This window comes from Prionailurus bengalensis, chromosome B4 (genome assembly GCF_016509475.1).
Source record: "Prionailurus bengalensis isolate Pbe53 chromosome B4, Fcat_Pben_1.1_paternal_pri, whole genome shotgun sequence".
Taxonomy (NCBI): Eukaryota; Metazoa; Chordata; class Mammalia; order Carnivora; family Felidae; genus Prionailurus; species Prionailurus bengalensis.
Genome location: NC_057358.1, coordinates 82,167,718 through 82,193,515, shown reverse-complemented (window position 1 = coordinate 82,193,515; position 25,798 = coordinate 82,167,718). Strand labels below are relative to the sequence as shown.

The window sequence follows — 25,798 nt, the reverse complement described above, 5'->3', positions numbered from 1 at the left end:
GATGGTGTTCTCCTGGGTACTAGGGTGCTGTGACCTTGTCTTGCCAGGCATCTGGGGGAGTCAGAGAGGGCCACCATGGTGACTCCACCAACCAGGGCATCTCTGACCTTGCCCTTGTTTTGATCTAACCCTGTAGTCTGGGAGCTGCCATCGAGCACCCATGCCTCCCTTATAACCAAAGCTGGGGCCTTTGGATTTAGGTCTCAGTTCCCTAATTCAGACACAACCTCCTGACCTTAAGTTCTAGCCACCACCCTTTCTATCCTCTCTAGCAAAGGGATGGCCCTGATGCTGCACCCTTTGGTTCCTCTGTCTCCCTCCCCTCTCCTCCTCTTCCTCCTCCCCACCATTTCCCTGGCATCTCTTTTCCCCTCTGTATTGTTTCCCTCACCACCCCCCCCCCGCCGTCCTTCCATGCCTCCCCTTCCCCTATTCTTTCCTGTATCTCCCAGCTGTCCTCAACTCTTCCCTTCTCTCTCCTCCAGTCCTTCCCAGTCTCCTCACTCCTTTCTCATGCTCCCCACCCCCACTGGCCTCTGCAGGTGGCAGCTCCCAGGTCATGGGGCCTCTCCTACCAGGGCACCCACAGTTGCATATCTGGATGACATATCTGGATGCCAGACCTTTGGAGTAGGTGCTGGGAGCTCCGAAGGACATGATGTGAGGGGCCAGGACCCAGTCAGCTGCTTCCCCACTCAGAGGGGCACAGGGCCATATGCCAACTTTCCAGACTAGGGGGTAGGCCATTTGTGTGTATGTGTGTGCATGTGCGTGTGCGTGTGTGTTAAAATACAGATGACATAAAATCTACCAGTTGAACCATTTTTAAGAGAACAGGTCAGGAGCACCTGAGTGGTTCAGTTGGTTAAGCAACTGATGATCTCTGCTCAGGTCATGATCTCATGGTTTGTGGGTTTGAGCTCTGCGTCGGGCTCTGTGCTGGGATTGTCTCCCTCTCTCTGCCCCTCCCTCTCTCAAAATAAATAAATAAACTTACAAAAAAAAAAAGAGTACAGTTCTAAGTACATTCACCGTGGTATGCAACCATCATGGCCATCTATCTCCAGAACTTTTTCATCTTCCCAAACTGAAACACATTGACCCCTAACTCCCCATTCCTCCCTCCTTCCAGCCCCTGGCAACAAACTTTCTACTATCTATCTCCATGAACTTGACTCAGTGTGGGCTTTTCTTGTCCTCCCGCTACCAGCACCACACTGGCTGTTTTCCAGGGGTGTCTCTGGCCCTAATCTGGAATTCCTCTCCTGACATTCACCTCAGCTCTGCCCCTGCCCACCTGGACGTCTCCACCTCCCTCTCCTCCCTTCTCAGGCCCAGCAGGTGCTCCAGATCCTGCCCTGACACTGCTCTGGAGAAGACCACCCCATCTAACGGTTTTCTCTTGTTTCTCACCCAAGTTGACCTTTCTATACTATTTGATGCTTCTGGCCGCTGTCCCTGCTCTTGCTGTGAAGTTCTCTTTTCTCCCAACTCCCAAAAGAAAAGTGGAAGAACACAGGCCTTGGAACCCTGAGAGATCTGGGTTCAGATTCTAACACTGGTGATTATTGGTTTGGACTCTGGGCATGTCATTCCCTATCATAGAATCTCAGTATCCTATCTCTAAAACAGGACAAATCATACAGATCTCAAAGGGTTGTTCTGAGGGTCAAATGAGCTAATGTGTATAATGCCAGTACCGAGCCTGGTAGAGTGTGGGGGTCCTGCTCCACAGCTTTCTTTTCCTTTTGGCTCCTTTACTGGATACTGACCCCTCCCACATGTGCCTGAAACATAAGGGTTCCCTGAGGCTCTTTGTTTTCTTCTCTTGCTCTGGTCCTCATCCATCTATGAATTTAAATATCATTTTTTATCTCTAGTCTGACTGCTCCTCTCTTCTGAGTTTCACATCTCCAATTTCTGGATGCCCCTTGTGGGTGCCTCCTGTCTTGGGTGACCACCACCTCCTCCCCTGGTGCCCAGGTCTGGAAGCTCTGAGTTGTTTCGGACTTTTCCCACTTACTCTCCCCTTCCACAGGTAGGCAGTCACCCAGTCCTTTATTTGCCCTCTGAAATGCCACTCAGACTTCCCTCTTTTCCAGGGTTCCAGGCTCCTTTTTCTTTTTCTTTTTTTTTTAAGTAGGCTTCACCCCCACCACGGAGCCCAGTGTGGGATTTGAACTCACAACCCTGAGATCAAGATCTGAGCTGAGATCAAGAGTCGGATGCTTAGCCGACTGAGCCACACAGGCACCCTGTGGTTCCAGCCTTCATTAACTCTCCCTTGGATGGTGGCAGTGATGTCTCAAAGATCTTCTGGGCTACCTGCCATTCATTCCTCCTTATTTCAATGTAGGACCAGCCCCAAGATGTTCAACCTCTCGAAAACTCCCCACCGCCTTTAGAACATTCCCCACTGCCTTTAGAACATTGGCGTGCCTGGGTGGCTCAGTCCGTAGAGGATGTGACTCTTGATCTTGGGGTTATGAGTCTGAGCCCCACATTGGGCATAAGGTTTACTTAAAAGAAAAAAAAAATACCCAATATAGCCTTCTAGGCTGTCAATGGTCCTATCACCTAGACTCTCTGCTTTTTGTTGCATCTGTTTAGTGAAGTATTCCAAAGCAAATACAGCTATCACATCACTCTTAAATATTTTAGTATGCATCTTTAAAAAATAATTTTCTTATATAATCATACCATCATCATAGCTAACAAAATTATTTTTTTCATGTCTAATTCTCAGTCCATATTCAAACTCCCCCAGTTGTTCTCAAAATGTCTTTCACAGTTCATTTGTTCAAAGATTTAATCAAAGACCAAGCGTTATACTTGGTTGTTATCCATCTAAAGTTTCTCAATCTTAACTTCAGACCACTGTCCTGTCCATTTTTCACCACATCCTTCCTGAACCCTTTGAGCTAGCCAACCCCAGCCTGCCCTGGGCTTTTAAAAATATTCCTTTTTTATACTTGGCTCTTTCCTGGTCCCTGGAACTGAGAGCTTGTTTCTTTATTCTCTAAGGTCATCTCAGAGAGTACCACCCACCTTTGTGATAAGAAATCTGAAATCTCTTCTTTCTCTTTCTCCTCTGGGGCAGAGATACCACCTGCCCCTCCCTCTGAGCTTGTCCACCTACCACCAGGGGTTTCTGTCTCTGCTTATTACAGTGTGGACTTGGCTCTGTCTGTTGATCGAGGTCAGTGCCACTGTCTGCCTTCCCTTGTCCGCCCTCTCCATCTCCTGTGCATAGCACATGCCTGGCATCTAGTGGCAGCACAATAAACAGATGAATACTTTTTCCAGCATCTTCTCTCCTCTTCCGCTGCCTGCCTACTGTGGTAACTGGGGAGCAAGGTTCAGAATGGGCTTGGTGTGCCTTGCTGGAAGGTTGTGATTCTGTTAACTGGTTCTCAGCCCAGCCCAGATCTCTTTCCTTTGGCTGTTAACAGTTTCTTTCCTTCTTTGTGTACACATACTAAGACTCAGGAAGTGGTTCTTAAGTCAGGACCATAAGAACCTCGGGCGTGGGGCCCAGGCTTGGGGGAGCCTGGAGTAATGGCTGGTTCTGTCCTTGGCGGTTCACACAGCTCCTTCTGGGGTCCACTATGGCACACAATGGAGGGAGGCAGCTTGAGGCCGCCACCTCCCCTTCCAGCCCTCATCTGGCTTTGCCCCCTGGGATGTGAAGTGCTGCCTGCTGGTATGGGATGGGAGATCCATAAGATAGATGCCATGCCTGCTTTAGTGTCCTCCCCCAGGCCTCCACCCGATAAGAAGCTCATCAGGGAGTGGGGGTGGTGGGAGCACAGACCTTGTCAACCCACCCCCAGAGGGAGGAACCAGACTCTGGCGCGTCATGATTGACTGGCGTCTTCCCGTGCTCAGCCCACTACTCCGGAGCCCCAGAATATGGAGAAAGGGACTAACAGAAGGGGGACCGGAATACCCACTCTAGAATGTTGGGGTACTCCCAGGATGTGAGGCCAGGGACTTTCTGGAAGTGTTTATTCTGACCCCACCCGATCCAAGAGATCTAACAGCGCCCTCTGCCGACTCGGGGATGGGGATGGGGGCTTCAATAGAGATGGAGCCAAAAGAAGGTGGGCTCCGGGTGCAGGATGAAGCGGCCTCTTGAAGACCATTCCGTCACCTTGCCTCAGCTCGGTCGCTCGGTCCGGGCGCTCAGAGTGTAACTCCGGGCCGCTCACGCCTGCTTGGCTCGCACACGCTTCCTCCGCTTCCCTGAACCAGAGAGAATCTGGCGCCGCTCGGTCCCGCTCTCCCAGTCCGAGGTGGTATGGGGACGGGGACGCCAGAAGGGCCCCAGGCACCCCGAGGTCCTGCCCTCGGTGGCCTCTCCTCTCGGGGGTGGGCGCCGTCTTCTGGGTAGGGGCCACGTGGCCTTGGCCGGGCGGGGGGCTCGGCCCTCCCCTCGCCGGCCGGGTGACTCAGGCCGCAGCTGTTACCGCGTCACATGAGGGAGGCAGGCGGCCACTGGGCGGGGGAGGTGGCGGGGGAGGGGGCTGTGGCTGGAGGCCGGGGCGGGGCCGCGCGGCGGGCGGGGCCGCAGCCGGGGGCGCCGCTAGAGAGCCCCTGAGCCGCGGCGGGAGAGGAGCGCACAGCCTCGGGGAGCCCAGGTGAGGCCTCGGGGCCCACGGCCGGCCTCGGCTCCGGGTGGGTGGTCGCTGGCAGCTCCCTCCTCCGGGGCTCGGCCCGGCCCCCCGGAGATCCGCCGTGCTCCCGGGCGCGCCCGAGGCCCTACAAACTTTGCAACTTTGAAAAGTTCCAGAGGCCCGGGCGGGGTGCGGTGGCGAGCTGGTCGCGCTTCTGTTTTGGGGGTGGTCAGGGAGCAGGGGAAGGCGGCTGGGGGTCGCGCTTGGGCCATTGTTTTAGGGACTGGCGGGGTGGGGAGGGGGTGTTGGGCGCCGGGGGGCTGGCGGGCCGAGGTTGGGCGTCGGGCTCCGGTCTCTGTCGGCGCCCTGGGATCTTGCCCCGGGGCCCGGGAGGCTGCGGGGCAGGTCCGGGCTTCGCGGCGGTCGCCCCCACCCCTCTCCAGCCTGGAAGAAGAGGGGGCTGGGAGACGTGGATCCGACCGCGGGTTTCCGGGTGGGAGGGGCCGGGAAAGGGGGCCGAGCAGGGAAGGCCTCGAGGGCCGGCGGGGAGCTTGCAACCGAGGTCCCCCACCTCGGCCGGTTCTGATCCCCCTGCCCTCCCCTCTGCCCTAGGCCCGGCAGCCATGGCGGTAGAAGGAGGAATGAAATGTGTCAAGTTCTTGCTCTACGTTCTTCTGCTGGCCTTCTGCGTGAGTGGGATGGGGGATGATCGGGGCGCGCTGGCAGGGTGTGGGGAGACTGGGATCCGGAGTGGTGAGGGCTGGGGGGCCACGAATGAAGGCAGCTGGAGACCAGATGTGGAAGGAGAGCCCGGGAAACGGGCCGAAGACAGCAGGGCCACCCCACCCCCTCCAGCTTTCAGGGACCTCTGAGGCTAGTTTGGACCAAGAATGGACTGCGTGGGTGCGTAGCACCCTCCCCCTCGCCCCTTCTGGCCCTTCCTGTCTGGTGACCCAACCAACCACTTGTGATACCGGGCAATGGGGCAACCAGCCAACGGCCGGCCTGATGCTATCGCCTTGGGGCTTCCCCCTCCTCCCCACCCTTCTCCCCTACCCCCTCATTCCTTTCCATTCCCTCATCCCTCTCACCGCTTCGGGGTGGGGAAGGGCTCAGCCGGCCACAATTTGCTCCTGCCCTGGGGTCCTGGCTTGAGAGACTGCTCTATGTCCAGGGAGGAGCTCACCACTCTTACCTCTTTTCCTTCTCCCTTCTCCTCCTTGGCCTTGTGGGCCTGAGGAACCTTAGTCACAGCTGAGGAGGAGGGGGTGGCCATTGGAAGATAGTGAGATGGCAATTCTGGGAGCCCTAGAGGCCCACAGGAAGCACCACTCTAGGTTAGAAATATGTGCCCTGGGGTCAAGGCTTTCTGGGAACTCCTCTTTCGGCCTTTGATCAAACTGTGGGGCAAATATGGGTCATCCCACACCATATTCTCCCAGGTGTGAGAATCTGTCTCTCTGGGATGGGGCTAAGTCTGTGTCCTGGGTGCAGCTGCTGCCCTCTGTCACGGAGGTCTGCTAGGTCGTGGGTCTGGCCTAACCCTGACCTGCCCTCCTCGCAGGCCTGTGCAGTGGGATTGATCGCCGTGGGTGTAGGGGCCCAGCTGGTCCTGAGGCAGACCATTGTCCAGGGGGCCACTCCTGGCTCCCTGTTGCCTGTGGTCATCATCGCAGTGGGTGCCTTCCTCTTCCTGGTGGCCTTCGTGGGCTGCTGTGGGGCCTGCAAGGAGAACTACTGTCTTATGGTCACGGTGAGCACAGTGTGGGGCCAGCATGGGTGTCTGGGACTGCTGGGAGGGCACTTCTACTGTGGGGGCTTAGGAGGTGGGTGAGGAAAACCTTTATGAAGGAGCTAGAGGCTGGCTGGGCCACAGCAGGCCGCTCTCACCAAGACTCCAAACCTGACCCTTGCCCATTGTGCCTGCAGTTTGCCATCTTCCTGTCTCTTATCATGCTGGTGGAGGTGGCTGTAGCCATTGCTGGCTATGTGTTTAGAGACAAGGTAAGCAGGGAAAAGGGGAGGGCCCTGCCTCAGAGGTCTGGCTGCTCTGGGACCCGTTTGCCTTAGTTTGACCTCAACAATGCTCCTTCCAATTCCCAGGTGATGTCAGAATTTAATAAGGACTTCCGGCAGCAGATGCAGAATTATCCAAAAAACAACCACACGGTTTCGATTGTGGACAGGATGCAGGAAGATGTGAGTGAGGTTTCTGGGAGCAGGGGTAGTGGGGGAAGAAGATTCTCATCTTCATATTGAAGGTGGATGTTCACGCAATAACCTTCTGCCTGGTATTTCTCCTCTCGTGCAGTTTAAATGCTGCGGGGCAGCTAACTACACAGACTGGGAGAGCATCCCTCTCATGCCCAAGGCCCGAGTCCCGGACTCCTGCTGCGTCAATGTCACACAGGGCTGTGGGATTTCTTTCAAGGTGAAGGAGATCCACGAAGAGGTAAGGGAGAAGTTGAGAGAACAGGGGACTTGGGAAACCTGGGAAATGTTTCAAGAGTTGAGAGAGACCAGGGATGGAGGTGGAGAGGGTTGGGGTTTTGGGATGGGGAGGGTCGGTATCTGGGAATGCCCAGATTCCCAGAGGCAGGGTGAAAGATACAGAGCGTGCAGGAGAGGTCAAAGGACCCAGGAGGTGGGTGGGAAATTTCTGATTGTGTTCTTGCCTTGTGTGGCTACTACCCTTCAGGGCTGTGTGGAGAAGATTGGGGGCTGGCTGAGGAGCAATGTGCTGGTGGTGGCTGCAGCAGCCTTGGGCATTGCCTTTGTGGAGGTGAGAGGCATCTTTTGGACTCATTCTGGGGCATCTGAGCAGTAGGGGCAGTGGGAAGAGGGGCTGAGGAGGTACTGGCCTGGAGATGAGGGCCCTGGTTGTGTTTGGGGTCTCTTGGGTGGGTCTGGGATACTTTGCCTTTCTGACTCTTCTCCACCCCTCTATCTTTGCTTTTAGGTACTGGGAATTATCTTTGCCTGCTGCCTCGTGAAGAGCATCCGAAGTGGCTATGAGGTGATGTAGGGGTCTGGTCGCTTCAGCCCCCTCATCTAAGGGAGTGGGGTAGCACACTCCAGGTTTTTCAATTAAACTGATTATTTTTTCAGACTGAAAAAAAGTCTCAGTTTGTCTTGAAGAATGATACTTTATCCTTTCCCTCTCTTCCACCGTGTTCCTGTCCTGTGGGACCTTGTATTTGCACCTTGGGCAAGAAAGGCTAATTTTAGGGGGCGGGGGGAGGGATGTTTTGGAAAGGCAGGTTTTGCTGAAGGCGTTAGTGGGGCTAGCAGTGGAAGGGGGATCTGGAGGCTGTGGCCCATTGTCCTCCCTGTCTCCTAGCCATGTGCTGCAATGTTCATGAAGCCATCTCCTTCAAAAGTCAGGGGGTTCCCCACAAAGGTTCTGTCTGGGAGAGGCCAGCCCAGATTTACCATGGACATCTTTTCCCTGGCCTTCTGCCCACCTCTGAGGGCCCAGCAACTCCCTCCCCAACAAAGGGGACCTGGCTCCTTTCAGGCTGGTGACAAGTTGCTATGACACCTTTGTGGCCAGTATCCATCTTTCTGGACTTAGATAATAGAAGGCAACTGAAGTGGGTATTGCCTTTTTTCCCCAATGAAAACCACCCAGCCTGGCCCTGACCCCTCCTCACCACCTTCTGTCCCTCCCAAGAAAAGCAGGTAAAGGCCATTTGCACTCCCAACACTGAGCTGCAACTTGACTCCTTGTAGAAAATACATGTCCAATAGTGCCATCTGGTGGCCATTCTTCCATGTGCTTCAAAGAGCACCTAGTCACAAGCCAGTTCCCTTAGCCTCTGTCCCCCTTCCCGCTAGTTGCTAGTTGTTTTGCAGGCATTAAACAGGCCAGAGACCCTGGGCATTAAATCAGCCTAGGGGCGAGCACTTAAATGGGGTCAGTCCCCCAATGGGCAACTCCATTTCTGCCCACTTCCGGTGCTTTTTTTTTTAACAATACACATTTATTCAGTACTTATTTTGTACCAGTACCAGGCAGTACCCGGGTGGGGACTGAAACAATCTTTTGCTGGAAGGCTGGATTCAGCAGACTGCCTGGGCAGGCTTGGGAATGACCCAGGTGAGCACAGCATCCACCAGGCTGGCTGGCAAGTAGGAGGCCGGCAGCCAGAGCAGTTTGGCATCCCAGCCTGGGCTGTAACGGGTTCTGGGGTGACGAGCAGTCAGGGCATGCTCCAGGCACCTGCTCACCTTGGTCAGGTCTGGGTCACAGATCAGGCTTATGATGCGCCGCTGCATTTTAAAGTCTGCAGTCCAGGAGGTGGTTGTAATCAGTGTCCCTGTCCCACCCCAGCCTATCTCAGGCCCTGTCTTCTGGGTCCTGGAACTGGTCCCCAGCAGAGGTGAGATGGATCCTTAGTCCCCTCCCCAGTTTGGCGAGTGGGCAGGTTCCACATGGCCTGGATGTTCTTTGGCATCTCATTCTCCCTCACCTCCTCTCTGCCCACCTCCTCCCAGCAGGCTGGTGTAGGATGGGCCCTTCTGGCACTTTCATTTCCCTTCATACGACCCTGTGTGGGCCCAGATACTCACACTTGGTGAGGAAGGCCTCCCCGTAGTGGGCCTGTGTGTCAGGAGGTAGCCGTGCCCAGCACTCCTGCAGCGTGTTCTCCAAACTCTCCAGGTTTGTCACAGGGGTTTGGAAGAAGCCAGGCTCCACAATGGAGACTCGGACACCAAAAGGAGCCACATCCCGCCTGGATGGGAGTAGACCGGAGGTTTTTGGGTTCTTGCTCTATAGGAAAGGGATCTTCTGAGACATGGGTATGGGGGCTAAAATGGGGAAGTTATCACAGGCCAGGGACAGGGGTCCTGATGGTAAAGGAGATCCCTGCTGTCCTGGGATGGGGACAAGTGGGACAGGTATTTTTGAGGTTTCCTTTATATTCTATGATCTAGAGGGGGGGGGGGGTCAGTAAACTTCTTAAAGGGCCAGGCAGTAAATACTTTTGGCATCGCAGACATAAAAATTAATGATAATCATGTAGGTACTTTTTTTATTTTTACATTTTTTTAAATGTCTGTATTTGAGGGGGAAGGGAGGGGCAGAGAGAGATGAAGACAGAATCTGAAGCAGGCTCCTGATTCTGAGCTGTCAGCACAGAGTCTGACGTGGGGTGCAAACCCACAAGCTGTGAGATCATGACCTGAGCTGAAGTTGGATCCTTAACTGAGCCATCCAAGTGCCCTGGTACTTTAAAAGGTGTTTATTTTTGAGGGAGAGAGATAGAGTGTGAGTGGGGGAGGGGCAGAGAAGAGGGAAACAGAGGATATGAAGCAGGCTCTACTTCGATAGCACAGAGCCTGACACAGGGCTCAAACTCACGAACCTGGAGATCATGACCTGAGCTGAAGTCGGAAGCTTAACTGACAGCCACCCAGGTGCCCTCAGATAGGTACTTCTATAATCACTTACAGTGTAACCATTTAAAAATGTAAATACCATTATTAGCTTGTAGGCTACTGACCAGATTTGGCGTAAGAACCAGTTTACCAACTCCTGAGCTAGAAGAACCCCTTTCCCTAGGTCCCAGAACACAGCATGGAATCTTGAGTGCAGGACATGAAGGGAGTAGATTGGTGTTTGCTGCGGAGACTGCAGGGATACATCCAACTCCCTTGACATGGATGCAGAAATCCAAGTATAAAGTCTGTGTTCCATGATGCTGAGTGGAAAATGAAAAGACCCAAGGATAGGGAACGCCTGCGTGGCTCAGTCGCTTATGTGGTAGATTCTTCATTTCGGCTCAGGTCATGATCTCAGTCGGGAGATCGAGCCCTGCCTGCATCGAAAGCTCTGTGCTGGGCATGGAGTCTGCTTAAGATTCTCCCTCTCTCTTTGCCCCTTTTCCACTTGTGCACGCACATGCGTGCTCTCTCTTAAAAAAAACAACCCCCCCCCCCTCCGCAAAGGTATATAATTTAAATTCATTGCTGAGTGAAGGTGATGAAGGCAGACTTCCTACAGAAGATAGGCTGGCTGGGGGGGTACTTGTACTGATCAGAATTCAGGCTCTGGTCTCATGTGGTACTTGTCAAGTCTCCTTTGTGCTCTCAAGGGACTTTGGACATTACTGCTTAAAGATGAGGGATGGGAGAATGTAATGACCAGGCAAGCAGACTTGGGGGCAAGTCCCCGCATTTCTACTAACTAGTTGTGTGGTCTTGGGTAATAACTTGGGTAAGTTATATTACCCTGAGGATATCAATACCTAATCCCTTATAAGGTTGCTAGAAGAAATGAGAAAGTGTTCCACAAAGGTACTAGCTCATCACAAGTAACAGTTATTAATAATAATACTAATAATGACAGCAGGCTTCTTGGGGCATTTTCTACATGCCAGTCTCTGTTGGGGCCTTCCATGTACCTCATTCCACTCACAACACCCATGAGGCACGTCTTCTCATTTTGATTTAACAGGGAATAAACTGGGGGAAAAGAGAGTAACCTATCAAGGTCACAAAGCACCCATGAGAGATGGCTGGCGTCTGAAGCCACAAAGCTAAGCCCTCAGCTGTCTCCTTTTCAGTATCGCACTCTGCAGTGTTTTAGTCATCTATGCCGGGCAGCCCAGGGCTCTGCACCCCTTACCTCAGGCTGTCAGAGAAGGCCTCCAGGCCAAACTTGGAGACACAGTAGCCCCCACCATTGGCTGCCAGGCGACCCAGAACACTGGTGATGTTGACCACCCGGCCCCTGGCCTGCTGGAGCAGGGGGAGCAGGGCAAGGGTGACCCCAATGGGACCCAGCGTATTCACACTCAGCACCCGATGGAAATCATCTCGTGTGAGCCACGGCGTGGGCCCAATGATACCAGCCACACCAGCATTATTCACCAGACCAAAAAGCCCTGTGGAGAGATGAAACAGATCCCGTTGGGTAGGTAAGGCGTTCCAACACTCTCTCCTGATCACTCCTCCTTCCCCACGCAGTTTTTCTAGCTTCCCGCTGCCCCTGTGACTGAGCACCCTGCACCACGAGCCCTGTGGCCCCACTGCTACTCACCTGCTTCACCAACATGTGTTTCCACCCACTTGGCTGCCCGCTGGACACTCTGGGGCTCAGTGACATCAAGCAGGGTGGTGTGGAGGCGAGAGGAGGCCACGCGCTGTAGGTCCTCTGCCCCTGAGGGGGTCAGGCAGCTGGCCAGGACTCGGAAGCCTCTCTGGTCCAGTCTCAGTGCCAGAAGCCGCCCGAAGCCTGAGTCACAGCCGGTGATGAAGATGAAAGCATCGCTGGCGGGCAGGCTCTGTCGGTCCCTGAACAACCACAGCGCTGCCCAGACCAAGACTCCCAGCAGCAGAGGCAGCCACATGGCCAGAGCCCAAGTGACCTGCAGGTGGCAGCCGAGACTGGGCAGGAAAACTTGTCTAGTTTACTCTGGCTCTTAAACCCTTGCCCCTAATATCCTCCCCTCCCTCACTGGAAGTCTGGTCTGAGCATATTGAGAAATTATCTGCTGGGTGGGTAATTAGCAAACTATGGCTCATCTAAGCAAAGCAAAGATTGAGGCAGACCCTATATTTGTTGCTAACTTAACTAAAATCAGATTAGCGGGGTCCTGTGTGCAGGCCTGCTGCACGGGAGCAGAGGGATCTGGTTCGCAGTCACCTCTCCCGCTAAGCTAGGGACATCTAAATTCTCTAAATGTAAACTGGGCCTTATTTTTTGAAACACATGGGCAAAGAGCCCCACATTTTAGTCCTGGTGGCCCTAAACTTACTGTGGGATGCTGAGTATCTCACCTGTTTTCTATTTTACCAGTGGGGCCAACACCCACTGTGGTCCACCTGGGAATTGTGGAAGGTCAGAGGGGATAATGTGTGAGGAAACACATGAAAAGCTTTGACTTATCAATACATGCAACACCTGGATACTCCTCTCATAGCACCCAGCTCCCAGGGCCCTGCTTACCTCCTCTGGGGAAAGCTAGCAGGTAGGTGCCCCAAATCCTTCTTTTCCTTTGTTCGAGAGGCTTTGCTCCCAGTCTTCCCAGGTTTCCACACTAGCTACAGCTAATGCCAATGTCTGCAGTGGGCGGACTGGGTGTCAGGGTATTAAGTGGATGTGGGTGAGGGGAGGGGCTGGGAGGAGGAGCCAGGGAAGCTGGAGCCTGGCAATTGAAGCCAAGGCTTGGCACAGGCCAGGTGTGCCCCGGCCCCCTTCTTGGCTGGCTTTACCAGCTGGGGGTACCTGACCACCTGTGTCATGGGCTCCCAGGAAGAGGGCTATGTCAAGGATGGCAGCTACCCCTCTCTGTTGGTGACCTTGGACCTGACACTCCTCCTCCTTCCAAGCCCTGAAGTGCCCCCATGACCAAGAATTAATCTCCAACCTGGTCCGGACTCATGACACTGCTTAGCACCAGGCTGGGAGAGGCCACGAGCACGTGGAGAGGCAGAGAGCCAGAGCCAGCACCAGGCCTGCTCCCTGTCCTATTTCTCCTCTGCAAGAAACTGAAGTCCTGTGTTAGGAAGCTTGGGGCAGGGCACCCAGACCTTCTCTGGGGAGGTGCGGGAAACTTCTACCCTCTAGGTACCCAACATACACCTGCACCAGGCCCAAAGAGGAAAAGAGGGGTGAGACAGTAAGAGGAAGCTAGTTCCACCCTCTAGCCAAAGGGTACCTGTAGCTTAGGGAGACAGTCTTTGAATCTTCCACTCCTACCCACCATGCTGGGCTAGTAACTCTTTGAAACATACCACAGTGGGGCGCCTGGGTGGCGCAGTCGGTTAAGCGTCTGACTTCAGCCAGGTCACGATCTCGCGGTCCGTGAGTTCGAGCCCCGCGTCAGGCTCTGGGCTGATGGCTCGGAGCCTGGAGCCTGTTTCCGATTCTGTGTCTCCCTCTCTCTCTGCCCCTCCCCCGTTCATGCTCTGTCTCTCTCTGTCCCAAAAATAAATAAATGTTGAAAAAAAAATTAAAAAAAAAAAAAAAAAAAAAAGAAACATACCACAGAGAAACGGAGGCTTGTGTTTTATTCTTGTCTCCTGCCCCACCCTGGGGGAGATAGGAGGGGCGGGGCAGAGAAAAGGGAAGAGGGGCTAGGAGGGGGCAGACTGCAGCTGCCCTTTGTACACGTATTCCAGTGCGGTGGCAATAGTTCGCATGTCCAGCTCGATGCTCCGAGCCCAGTTCTCCACATCCCCGATTTCCTGGGAAGGGGAGGAGGTGGGAGGTGGGGAATCAGGGTGGGTAGAATGTAGCTCTAAGGAGACAGACAGGGGCACTTTCTGTCCATCCCCTAGAAAGGGCTTTGCTTGGACCCACCAGCTATTTTCATCTCTCTAGCTTTTCTGACACTGGGGCCATACATGGCATTTCTGGGACCAGCCCCACTTCTTTTTTTAACATGAGACCTAAGGTGACCCGACTGGAGGCATTTAACGGGGGCCCAGGATGGGGCCAGTGATGTAGGGAGTGTGGCCCACCTTGAGTGCCTGATTGAAGTTCTCCACCATCCCGATCCACTGGCCTGTTTGCTTGGCAAACTGGGCAGCCTGGACCTGTAGGGTCTTCACCTCATGATCCAGCTTTCTCTGGTTCATGTAGGCCTGGGCCACACTAGAGGTTGGAAGAGAGACGAGATCAACTCACCCGGCTGGTGGGCAGTGGTCTCTAGGACTAATATTCCACTGCAAGAGCCGGAGGTCAGCCAGGAGTCAGGCTGGGGAAAACCTCATGATTTTGGCCATTCTTGGATGTGATGCAAATGACTACTGTACATGCAAATGAACCAGCTTCTTCCTCCCACTCCCAGGATTCCCAGGAAAGCCTAACTGGGAGCTGACTAGAAACTTACCATCTTCTACCCCCCCAAAGGAATTCCTGAAGCTGGGTGGGAGAAGGGAGGATTCCCTGAGGAAGAAGCTGAGAGGGTAAAGGGGGTGCAGAGAAGCTGGGAAAATCCAGCAGCAGGGACACATCTGGCAGTGATTGGAAGCCCAAGGGTCTGTGCAAGAAGTTGGGAAGGGAAATTGGGCCCCTCCCTGACTCTGGGATGGGATGGGAGAGCGGCTCCCCTCCCCAGGAACTCAGGGTCAAGAGAAGATATCCCAGGGGCTGCCTCTTGGCTCTCAAGTCTCTCTCCCAACCCTTCTCTTTTCGCCCACACAGATGAACGAACACACACACATAATCTCTCTCTCTCCCTTCCTTCTTTCTGCTCTAGGCAGTAGTTTTTCTTTTCTCCTCAACCAAGGTTGGCTGTACTTACCATTAATACCATGAGGTTGGTACCTCCAACTCTCTGCCCTGTTCCCCCTTCCCCCAATCTCACAATAACTGTTCTCTCTTACTGGCTAGGGAGTCTTTTCACTCACCATCCCAAAGCTCTAGGTCAGCTGGGAGACTCCGCATCCGGTATCCACCCCCACTGGAATCTGTGGGGGCTGGAGGGGGCAACGGGTTGGGGTGGGTGGAAAGAGTGGGAAGGACACCTGACAGGGGCTGAGATAGACTGAGCCTTTGTTTTCCTTTCCAGGGAATGAGAGGACCCGTGGGCAGAACACAAAACCCTTTCTAATCTGGCTTTGGCTTAGCTGTCCTTTAAGCTGAAAGAGGGGTGGCCCCTAGCAAAGGAAGAGCATAGGGAGAAGCCTGGGCCAGTCTCACAGCAGAGCCCGAGAGGCGCCAATGTGGGAGGAAGGAAAGGGGGCAGACCCTGTCCTTTTTCTTTGGGAGACAGCTTGGCCATAGTAGGGGGTAGTGTAGGAGCTGAAACAGTAATAGCGGGCTCCCAATGCTTCAAGAGATTCCCCTGGGAGTTCCTAAAATGCCAGTTTTTCCTATTGACCTCCTACTTTCACACTGAGTGAAGGGAGAGGTCTGGAGGGGAGAGATCAGAGGCTCCAAGCACTGCCTTCTTGTCCCTTAATCTTCCCCAGAGATGAGTAATGAAGATGACAGTCCCTGCATGGCTCACTTGGGTGACTCAGTCTCTGGATTCACAGCCAAGCTATTCTACTTGCCCTGCCATGGGAGACATCATACTGCCCCTTTTCTTCCGACAGATAGCCTATCACATCATCGTCGCAGCACTCTTCTGGGTCACTCAGGGTCGAGAGACAATATTCTTTGCTCCTTCCCAAGTTTTTGGTTGTTACTGGCATTCTCATATAGGGCTGGCACAGGGGGTGGTCTCTGGAGACCGGGAAGGAAGGGAAGAGACAGCCTGGCTCTGCTACAGCTCCTGGCATAGGTCCTGCCCTCACCCTCACTGGCTGTGCCACCTCTTTCCTGCCAGCTGCTCCCCAGGCCTGCCAGAGGGTGGGAGGTAGAGAAGGAGAGGGTGGCAAGTTGTGGTAAAGGAGGGTGCTCTCCCTTCTGCTGAAGCGACAGCTGGACTTGGAGGAGTGAAGGGAAGTGGGCAGATGGCATCAAGTTGTGAGCACCAGGGAAGTTATTAGGGGGAGGGGGAAATCTGGCTCCTCTTCAACCACTGCTGCTGCTCCTCCTTGTGCAACGTTAGGGGTCAGAGCTGACTCAAGCCTTTCTCTATAAAGTTAAGCTGGGTGACAGGAATGGAGGGAATGAAATGGAACATCTCATCCCCTCAACAGCAATCTGAGGGCTAGACGTTGCCAGTGCCTAAATTTGGGGGGCGGGGGGTGCTGGTGGTTGATGGGAAGAGGTTCATACCCCACATTGAGGTGATCCACCAAAGCTTCTGTCAGGCAGGTCGCTGCAGTGATAGCCTCTCGCCTCCTCTTCTCTGGGGGTGGGGGGAAAAGGGATTGGAGTGGAGACTTGGTTTTTTGAAGCGTGGTGCTGAAGGTTCACCACCCATTAATTACTATTCCGCTAGTTGCGGGAACATCTCAGCTAATCTCACAGCGCCAGAGCTGAAAAGGACCTTGCAAAACATGAAGCCTTTTCATTTTATTTCATTATTAAAAAAAAAAAATATATTAGAAAACTTTTTTTCTAGGCCTTTTCATTTTAGAGGTGAGTTAACTGGTACCCTGGGAGGGGAAGCGACTCACCCGGGAACGCTAACGAGTCAGTGGCAGCGCCCAGGACTCCAGACCCTCGGGCACTATTTTCCCACAGTCTTGGCTTGAGGATTGGTAACTCCCGGATTCCCTGGCCAGATTCAGGAAACAAGGGCCCCACCCCTATTTCGGTGGTTTCAGGCCTCTAAGAGTCCCGGCTCGGTCGGGTCCTAGCACCCCCCTGCCTTCAGAAGCTTCCCTTGCCACTTTCAGGACGCGAGGCTCCCTGGGCCAATCGGCACCGCGTTCCACGCGCAGGGGCGGGACCAGGATGCGGGAAGACAGAGCGTGGGGGGCGTGGCCCAGAGGAGGCCGCAGTGTTGCCGAGGGGCCAGAGCCCGTTGGCAAGGGAACCGAATTTCCAAAAAAGCGCCCCCACCCCCTCCCCGACGCCCATGCCCACTAGCCCGCGCCCTTCCCTGGATCTGGGCCGTTACTCGAGGTCCAGGCTCCGGCTGAGGCTAGGCCGCGGCGGGAGAGAAAACGGCGGACAGGGACGTTCTGCTCACCCTGCAGCTCCTTGCGTTCGTTCTGCTTGGCTTGGTGTTCTTTCAGCAGGCGAGACAGCATGATCGCGGCGCGCTGGGGGCTGGGCGCGCCCGGCCCTCTCCGACTGCGGGAGCTGGAACTGGTGCCTCGGCTCCCAAGGGGCCCGGGTCACGTGACCGCAGTGTCACGTGAGCCCTGGACCGCCCCCTTTTGAGACCTAGGGTAGAGGACATAGAAGATCTTGGCTGGGAACGGAGGGACTTGTAGAGGGTTGGGGGTAAGCGAGCTTTTGTCTTTATTGGGGGCTCCCTTTTTGGTCAGTGTTGGAAGAAATTTTCTCCAGTACCCATATTACAGAGCTCGTTTTGGACATCTTTGGATCTCAAGGCTCCCAGGAGGGTTGGTACTGCCAGGATATCCATCCTTGTTCCGTATTGGGGGAGCAGAGGCTCCCTGGACTCATTGAAATTCTTTTCCTTTCCTCGCCTTTCCCTTCTGGCAGCTCTGGCCGGTTCTCAGTTGATTCTCAGCACTCTCCCTCTGGGAGGGAAAGCATTCCTCTCGTTTCCAGCCCTTTCTCTTCTCAGTACTCTGCCAAGGTTCTTCAGCTCTGGGTGATCATTGTAGAGAAGAAGCATTTTCGGCATTTCAAGCGGCCTCCTAGGGAGCTTTGCTAATTTGGTTTTCCATGTGTGGTGAAAGTATAATCCCATCTCTGTCCTTTTGTGGTCAGGGAATGCGAAGCCTTTCAGTCTGACCAGAAGAAAAAGTGCTGCTGTCACAGTAAAAGGTAAATCATATGACACCTCTCTGAATTAAAGAGAAATGCTTCCGGGATTAACTCCAACAAGAAAAAACTGTAAACATTATCAACATATTCTTGCTATTGCCATAATCTCTCTTGGCGCACCATGCACTAACATGCTGGGTGATTCTGGGCAAGTTGCTTATGCACTCTGGATTTTGATTTTCCCCCTAGTAAAATAAGGGGATTGGATTAAATCAGCAGCTCTCAACCCTGGCTAAACATTAGGTCCACCTGGGGAAGTTTGCAAAAATGCCTTGGCCCTAGGTAAATTAACTTAGATCTGTAAGGAGTGGACCCCAAGTACAAATATTTTTTACTTTTTTATTAAAAAGATTTTTTAGGGGCGCCTGGGTGGCTCAGTCGGTGAAGCATCCGACTTCAGCTCAGGTCATGGTCTCATGGTCTATGAGTTCAAGCCCCGTGTCGGGCTCTGCGCTGACAGCTCAGAGCCTGGAGCCTGCTTCAGATTCTGTGTCTCCCTCTCTCTCTGCCCCTCCCCCGCTCATGCTCTGTCTCTCTCTCTGCCTCAAAAATAGACATTTCAAAAACTTAAAAAAAATTTTTTTAATGTTTATTTATTTTTGAGACAGAGGGAGACAGAGCGCTAGCGGGGGAGGGGCAGAGAGAGAGGGAGACACAGAATCTGAAGCAGGCTCCAGGCTCTGAGCTGTCAGCGCAGAGCCTGACCAGGGGCTCGAATTTGTCAACCATGAGATCATGGCCTGAGCCGAAGTCAGACACTCAACAGACTGAGTCACCCAGGTGCCCCAGTACAAGTATTTTTTAAAAAGTTATTTAATTCTAGTATGCATCTGACATTGAGAATCGTTGGACTAAACCATATCTAAGGCTGTTTCCAACTTTGGCAGTCTCATTTTGTGATCCAGTTACATACTAGAAAATTAGCCTTGCTATATCTACTTGCAGGGGAAGAGAAATAGGCACTGATTTATTTATTTATTTAAAAAAATTGTTAATGTTTATTTATTTTTGAGAGAGACAGAGACAATGCAAGTGGGTTAGGGGCAGAAAGAGAGGGAGACACAGAATCCGAAGCAGGCTCCAGGCTCTGAGCGGTCAGCACAGAGCCTGACGTGGGGCTCGAACTCACGAGCTGTGAGTTCATGACTTGAGCTCAACCAACTGAGCCACCCAGGCACCCCGATAGGTGCTGATTTAGAATAAAACATTCTTCTTGGGTTTTCTGAGAAAGAGTTGAGGATCACTGATTGATTGAGTCATTCAGCTATTTGGAGAGTAGCATATTAAGTCCTGGGAGGTGTGCAACCTTGAAAGTGTTAGTGAATGAAATAGTTAAGTGGTAGCATAAAGCAGGACATTAAATGCCCCCAACATAAAAACTCTGAATAAAAATGTTAGACTGTGGGGGCACCTGGGTGACTCAGTCGGTTAGGTGTTCGACTTCGGCTCAGGTCATGATCTCATGGTTTGTGAGTTTGAGCCCTGTGTCAGGCTCTGTGCTGACAGCTCAGAGCCTGGAGCCTGCCTCGGATTCTGTCTGTTCTCTCTCTGTCTCTCTCTGTCTCTCTCTGTCTGTCTCTGTCTCTCTCTGTCTCTCTCTCTCTCGGCCTCTCCCCCACTCACGCTCTGTCACTATCTCTCTCTCAAAGGTAAATAAACATTAAAAAATTTTTTTTAGGGGCGCCTGGGTGGCGCAGTCGGTTAAGCGTCCGACTTCAGCCAGGTCACGATCTCGTGGTCCGTGAGTTCGAGCCCCGCGTCGGGCTCTGGGCTGATGGCTCAGAGCCTGGAGCTTGTTTCTGATTCTGTGTCTCCCTCTCTCTCTGCCCCTCCCCCGTTCATGCTCTGTCTCTCTCTGTCCCAAAAATAAATAAATGTTGAAAAAAAAATTAAAAAAAAATTTTTTTTAAATGTTGGAATGTGTATGTCTGTGTCTATGCTTGTATGTGTCCTATCATTTACTTTTCCAACATTTCCTGAGTACTTCTCATGGGTCAAATGCCTTACATGTATTACTTCATTTAATCCCTAGAACTATCGTGTGAAGTATTGTCCTCAATTTTCAGATGAAGATTCTGAGATACGGAGCAGATAAGTAATAGAGCTAAGTGGTAGAGCCAGGATACGAATCCGGGCTATCTGGCTCCGGAGGCCGAGTGTAACCACTGTACTATGCTGCATAAACCATGGGAAAGACCCCAGGAGGGGAGATTCTGTCTCTCATCACTATGACCTTCTAGCTTGTGGGCACAGTTGAAGAGAATCCTGGCAAGGGGAGGAGTGTTTGGGAAGAGGTTCTGCTCTAGCAAGGGGCTGATCAATAGAAGTGGGAAGAGTGAGAGCATCACCGGGCAGCCTATTCCAATCCTACCCCCAACCCCCCACTTGGCTCCAGCTTCCAACTGCAATGAGCAAGCAAAATAGAAGCACATTGGAAGATGCTGGGTGCCTCACTCCCAGAGCTGTGGGGCCTGGGAGAGAAGAGCAGGGGTTGGAAGGGGTACCAGAAAATGGCTACTTGGGGATGTGAAACAGAGGGCAGGGGCTAATGAGGGGGGGTTGGTGTCGGGGGTTTCAGTGGTGAGTTTGTGAATGTTAAGATTAAGTTGACTCAGGGAGAGTGCCAGCCCATCCTGCATTACCCTCACCCCCCTTGGCACAACCGCCTGACATTTTCACAATCGGCATGGAGACTGCCAGGATTCTGCAGACATCAGCCCTGCCCTCCTCCCCACACTGGCTGTTCCTTTGCCCTAGGGCAGAGGACACAGGTACCTGTGTTTGGGGACCCCAGCTGATCTCTCTGGGTCATCGTCCAGATGCTCTTTTTCTAGGCTTTTGCTGCTCACTGTGTAACTTGAGTTTCTGCTGAGTTGAAGCTCAGCTCCCCAGTTGCCTTTGGTAGAGATGGGCACAAGATTCGTGCATCCCTGGAGAATGACTTGACATGTGAAATCTCTTTTTGCCCACCTCTCTGTACACTTTCCCACCTAGATTATTTTCTCTTAATGAATGAATGGATGCAACTCCACGCTCCTTTCCCCCACCCATTTCCTTGTTCTTTTGAAATCTCTTTCTGAGTTAGCTTTAATTAGCAAGCTTCAAACTGAAGATGGGGCCAAACATTAGGGCCGGAAGCTGCTGAATTGTTAAGGGTTGGGTGAGGACTGAAGGAGAACATGGAGTGAGTGGAGAAGGCTTCTCATGCTGGGAAGTCTGGCTGGGCTTCAAGAAGGGGGGTGCCGTTGGTGGTGTGGCCAAGTTCCAAATGTTGGCCCAAGGCCAGTGCTCCAAGAAAAGGGCCCTCAAGACAGCCTAAATGGCTCCCTGTGGGAAGTGACCTCCCAGCCCTTCTCCAGAAGATGCATGGGTTTCCCTAGGATCCCTAAAGCAGTCAAGTCATTTCCCCCGTGACTCCTTTCAATCAAACTTATATTCTTTCTCTCCCAGCTACTCCCATAGTTTGAGCTTTGTCTACAGCCAGCATTCAGAGGCAGGCAGAAGGAATCCAGTGCTAGAGATGTGGGTGGGGTGAGAAAGTCCTCATGTTGTGTGTGTTGGGGAGGAAGAGGCTGACCCTGGGATGTATGCTCCAAGCCTCTGCTGCCAGATGAGGTGGAGGGAAGTTAACCCTGCAGTGTGTTCTAGAAGTGTTTGCTTGTAGGCTAGAGGCAGTGGTTAGAAAATGTCTAGTCTGGGGAAGCTGAAAAACGGATCCTACATGGAGTTGGGGCTGGAGAAAGTCTCAGCTTCCACTCAGATAAAGGCTGAAAGCTTTGCTGGGCTTGGACATTTATCAATTTTTAAAATTATTTTGAAATAGTTATAGACGGCAGAGGAAGTTGCAAAAATAGTACATGAAGTCCTGTGTACCCTTCACCCAGCTTTCCTCGGTGGTGACATCTCATATAACTGTAGCACAATATCAAAACCAAGAAGCTGACATAGGTATACCGTTAACTAGCTTACAGGCTTTATTCAGTTTTTATCAGTGCCCCACATGTATTCATGTGTGTGTAAGTGTGTACATGTGTGTGTAGTTCCGTGCAATTTTATCCCGTGTATCGATCTGAGTAACTACCACCAAAATCAAGATACAGATTTCTTCATCACCACAATGGAACCTCCCATGCTATATATATATATATATATATATGTATATATATATATATATATTTTTTTTTTGGTATTTGGTATTTATTTACTTATTTATAAATGTTTATTTATTTTTGAGAGAGAGAGAGAGTGCACGAGAGTGGGGTAGGGGCAGAGAGTGAGAGGGGATAGAGGATCTGAAGTGGGCTCTACACTGATAGTAGAGAGCCCAATATGGGGCTCGAACTCACAAACTGTGAAATCATGACCTGAGCTGAAGATGGACGCTTAAACTGACTGAGCCACCCAGGCGCCCCTATTTATTTATTTTTAAAGTATAATTAACATACATGTTATATTAGTTTCAGGTATAAGGTGCTATCTTTTTATATTTATCTCCTCCCATCCCTGTCCCCTGGCAATCACTAACCTGTTCTTCATCTTTATAGTTTTAATTTAATGAATTTCCAAACTCTTCACTCAAATACAAGAAGTTCTCTGGCAGATTATTTATTGACACGTTGAGCTTCCTTTATTTTTCAGATCCCTCTTGCTTCTTCATTCCCCCCCTTTACCTATGATATTGTGCCTCACTCCAACAATCTGGTCTCACTCCTTTTCTTTTTAAAACCAATTTTTTTTAAGGTTTCTTCATTTTTCAGACAAGAGGGTGACAAAGTGTGAGTGGGGGAGGGGCAGAGAGCGAGGGAGGCACAGAATCCGAAGAAGGCTCCAGGATCTGAGCTGTCAGCACAGAGCCCCATGCGGGGTTCAAACTCACGGATAGGGAGATCATGACCTGAGCTGAAGCCAGACGCTTAACCCCGACTGAGCCACCCAGGCGCCCCTGGTCCTCCTAAAGGAGGTTTAGGGAAAATCTACATGTCTAAATTTACTAGGCTGGTTTAGGGCTCTTACATTTTCAACTGCCCTCCCTTGCCCCACTATTTATAGCCAGGCTAATTTTGGGCAGCCTCTCTCGCTCTCTTTTTCCTGCTCCTTCCTCCTGTGGCGGGTGAGATGACTTCTCAAATATTTGGGCAGAGGAGGTCAGAAGCAGATTCTTGGCATTCGATTTCAACCTTGGATTTAGCAGGAGCCAGTGGGGTGGAGATGAAGGAAGGCAGAAGTTGCAGGTGCAGAGAGGAAGGCACCTGGGGCTCTAAAGGCATTCTGACTCCTGTTGGAGATCCGGGCTCAGAGTCAGGAGTCCTGGGTTTGATCCTGATTTTACTACTCTGCAGTCACATATCAGCTCTACTGTCTGGGGCTCTGAGATAGAAAAGGGATGGAGAGGGCAGATCTTGGGGATAATAAAAGTAGGATCCTGGTGCCAACTTGCTGGCAGCACATGTATTTCCTTGATAGTACTTATTTATAGTGCTAGTCCCCTGGAAGGGATGTCCACAAGTGTAGTGTTGCAAAAACAGAGGACCAAACCTTCAAATGTATGGTAACTTACCCAGGGCGAGGACTGTCTCAGGGCCAGCAGAGTGAAAGCCTACCTTTTTGTTTGTTTTTTAAAAGTATAATCTTGGACAAAGAAGTAAGAGAGACAAAGGGAGCATGGGGAAAAATTAGGTAGGACGCATTGGGGCTTTTAAGAAAGGGAAGAAGAGAAAATCTTTTCCCCCCCAAGGTTTCATTTTTAAGTAATTTCTCCACCCAATGTGGGGCTCGAACTTACAACCCTGAGATCAAGAGTCAAATGCTCTACAGACTGGGCCAGCCAGGTGCTCCATGAAAAGAGAAAATCTTTTTTTTAAATACATATTTTATTTATTTATTTATTTATTTATTTATTTATTTATTTTATTTTTTTTTAACATTTATTTTTGAGACAGAGCATGAACGGGGGAGGGTCAGAGAGAGAGGGAGACACAGAATCTGAAACAGGCTCCAGGCTCTGAGCAGTCAGCACAGAGCCCGACGCGGGGCTCGAACTCACATACCGGGAGATCGTGACCTGAGCTGAAGTCGGACGCTTAACCGACTGAGCCACCCAGGCGCCCCTAAATACATATTTTAAAAAGTGTATTCACTTTTGAGAGACAGAGAGGGAACAGGGGAGGGGCAGAGAGAGAGGGAGACACAATCTAAAGCAGGCTCCAGGCTCTGAGCTGTCGGCACAGAGGCTGAAGTGGAGTTGAAGGGGCTGGAACCCACAAACTGTGAGGTCATGACCTAAGCCTAAGTTGAACGCTTAACCCACTGAGCCACCCAGGCGCCCCTGAGAAGAGAAAATCTCAAGAGTATGATAGAGTTTGAGGGGCAGAGACAACATATAGATATTGAAAAATTGTCGAAGAAGGGTTCCAAGTGACAGAGACAAGAAGAGGGACAAAAAGAGTTTGAGATGAGACAAAACAAGATAGAGAGACAAGGGAAAGATGGACAGGTGGATATACAAAAGACCAACACCCAATGAGAAGGGAGGTGGGAACAAGCTAGGTTCCAGTTGTCCCAAATTATTTCCTATCTCTCCTCCTGGCTCCGTTTCTGGATTGGAGTTATAAATAGCAGAGGGTTGGAAAATGTCCCCTCCCTTTGCTTCTGTCTCAGCCTGGGGGAAAGGGAGAGGAAAAGGGACAGGCTTGCAGTTCCCTGTGGAGATCCTTGCAAAGCCCCACCCTGATCCTGCCTGGACCAGTCTGGAACTCTGCCCTCTCCAATGAAGACATCCTTTCCATCCCTCTCCCTCTTGGGTCCAATCTTTTTCATCTTTGCCCTTCTTTGACCCCCCACTCCCTTTTTGCTGCTTAATTTCCTCTTCTTGTATCAGCCTCAGTAATTTTCTTTTCTCCATTCCATTCCTTGTGGGTGTTTTTATTTTCTCCCTCCCTCCCTCCCTCCCTCCCTTCCTTCCTTCTTTCCTTCCTTCCTTCCTTCCTTCCTCCTTCTCTCTCTCTCCCTTTCTTCCTTTCTTCTCTTTCTTCTCTCTTTCTCTCTTGTAATCTTTCTGCCCAAGGTGGGGCTCCAACTCAGACTGGGAGATCAAGAGTCTCATGCTCTATGGACAGAGCCAGCCAAGCGCCCCCCGCCCCCCGCCTTTATTAATCAAACTCTTGCCCTTCTTTCTCCATCTCTTTTCTCTTTCTGTTTTCTTTCTACCTGCTTCTTTTGCTCTCCTCTCCAGACCTGCTGAGTTTCTCTCTCTCCTCTTTCCTCTATCTTTTCCTCAATCTCCCTGAATGCTGACGTCGTGGCTAGCATAGCCGTTGTCATTGCTGGGCGTTTCTGGGGGTGGGGGGTGGGGGGTGGGATGGCATGGGGCGGGAAGCGGCGTGATTCAAAAAGCAATGAGGCGCTCTACTTGACCTTGGAGAGAAAGGAGCACCAAAGGACCACACAGGACCCTCCCCTTTCATCTCTCCGTCTGCATCTCTCTTCCCAGACTGCGTCACGCACTTCTCATCTCATACGTTCCTTTCTCTTTTTCGGTCCCTTTCTATCTGTACTTCTCTTCCCCCCCATTCCCAGGCGCCGCCCGCACCACTCGCGGGTTTGGGCTGGAGTGGGGGAAGGGCAGGAGCGCGCAGGCTGGGGCGGGGCCGAAGCTGGGGTGGGGATCCCGCCGAGCCGGGCCCGTTCCTACCCGGAGTCGCCAGCCTGGGCATCCCTTTGCGGCGCAGCGAAGCCTCCACCTGCCGCGCGGGCGAGGGGCGGGGCCGAGGGCGGAGCCGGGGTGCGGGGCGGCGCCCCTGGGAGCGGAGGCGGGAGCTCGGGCTTACCCTTGGGCTGCGGCCGCTGCAGTTGCCCTGGAGGGGTGCTGGGG

The 25,798-nt window shown here is 52.2% G+C and overlaps 3 protein-coding genes across 6 annotated transcripts; 1 reads left to right on the top strand and 2 right to left on the bottom strand.

Annotated features, from left to right (window-relative positions):
* Positions 1-4,548: 4,548 nt before the first annotated feature.
* CD63 (CD63 molecule) lies at positions 4,549-7,735 on the top strand. Of its 3 annotated transcripts, none has more exons than XM_043564348.1 (8): positions 4,549-4,640; positions 5,229-5,305; positions 6,181-6,369; positions 6,546-6,620; positions 6,720-6,815; positions 6,928-7,068; positions 7,315-7,398; positions 7,576-7,735. In XM_043564348.1, exons 2-8 carry the CDS (start codon positions 5,240-5,242, stop codon positions 7,639-7,641), a joined length of 717 nt encoding a protein of 238 aa, XP_043420283.1. In that variant the 5' UTR covers positions 4,549-4,640; positions 5,229-5,239; the 3' UTR covers positions 7,642-7,735. The 3 variants fall into 3 exon arrangements, with proteins under 3 accessions (XP_043420283.1, XP_043420281.1, XP_043420282.1); XM_043564347.1 differs by lacking the exon at positions 4,549-4,640 and adding an exon at positions 4,786-4,805; XM_043564346.1 differs by having other exon boundaries at positions 4,593-4,640; positions 5,229-6,369.
* Positions 7,736-8,577: 842 nt separating this feature from the next.
* RDH5 (retinol dehydrogenase 5) lies at positions 8,578-13,357 on the bottom strand. 2 transcript variants are annotated; one of them, XM_043564345.1, is made up of 5 exons: positions 12,571-13,357; positions 11,662-12,008; positions 11,248-11,506; positions 9,189-9,352; positions 8,578-8,902 (listed from the first exon to the last, which is right to left on the bottom strand). In XM_043564345.1, the coding sequence occupies exons 2-5, from the start codon at positions 11,969-11,971 to the stop codon at positions 8,679-8,681; spliced, it is 957 nt and encodes a 318-aa protein (XP_043420280.1). In that variant the 5' UTR covers positions 11,972-12,008; positions 12,571-13,357; the 3' UTR covers positions 8,578-8,678. The 2 variants fall into 2 exon arrangements, with proteins under 2 accessions (XP_043420280.1, XP_043420279.1); XM_043564344.1 differs by having other exon boundaries at positions 11,662-11,989.
* Positions 13,358-13,620: 263 nt separating this feature from the next.
* BLOC1S1 (biogenesis of lysosomal organelles complex 1 subunit 1) lies at positions 13,621-17,328 on the bottom strand. Its single transcript, XM_043564350.1, has 4 exons — positions 17,159-17,328; positions 16,297-16,369; positions 14,088-14,220; positions 13,621-13,811 (listed from the first exon to the last, which is right to left on the bottom strand). Exons 1-4 carry the CDS (start codon positions 17,217-17,219, stop codon positions 13,701-13,703), a joined length of 378 nt encoding a protein of 125 aa, XP_043420285.1. The 5' UTR covers positions 17,220-17,328; the 3' UTR covers positions 13,621-13,700.
* Between the last annotated feature and the right edge of the window lie 8,470 nt (positions 17,329-25,798).

What these genes read in the sequence shown, in the direction of transcription:
- CD63 (XM_043564346.1), top strand. Translation starts at nt 6,082, where the DNA reads ATGGGGCTAAGTCTGTGTCCTGGGTGCAGCTGCTGCCCTCTGTCACGG. An exon ending in ACTACTGTCTTATGGTCACG is followed by an intron (nt 6,370 to 6,545) that starts GTGAGCACAGTG and finishes TTGTGCCTGCAG; the next exon opens with TTTGCCATCTTCCTGTCTCT. An exon ending in GCTATGTGTTTAGAGACAAG is followed by an intron (nt 6,621 to 6,719) that starts GTAAGCAGGGAA and finishes TCCAATTCCCAG; the next exon opens with GTGATGTCAGAATTTAATAA.
- RDH5 (XM_043564345.1), bottom strand. Translation starts at nt 11,971, where the DNA reads ATGTGGCTGCCTCTGCTGCTGGGAGTCTTGGTCTGGGCAGCGCTGTGG. An exon ending in AACACATGTTGGTGAAGCAG is followed by an intron (nt 11,507 to 11,661) that starts GTGAGTAGCAGT and finishes ATCTCTCCACAG; the next exon opens with GGCTTTTTGGTCTGGTGAAT. An exon ending in GCCTTCTCTGACAGCCTGAG is followed by an intron (nt 9,353 to 11,247) that starts GTAAGGGGTGCA and finishes ACTCCCATCCAG; the next exon opens with GCGGGATGTGGCTCCTTTTG.
- BLOC1S1 (XM_043564350.1), bottom strand. Translation starts at nt 17,219, where the DNA reads ATGCTGTCTCGCCTGCTGAAAGAACACCAAGCCAAGCAGAACGAACGC. An exon ending in CGAACGCAAGGAGCTGCAGG is followed by an intron (nt 16,370 to 17,158) that starts GTGAGCAGAACG and finishes CCCCACCCCCAG; the next exon opens with AGAAGAGGAGGCGAGAGGCT. An exon ending in ACTTCAATCAGGCACTCAAG is followed by an intron (nt 13,812 to 14,087) that starts GTGGGCCACACT and finishes TCCCCTTCCCAG; the next exon opens with GAAATCGGGGATGTGGAGAA.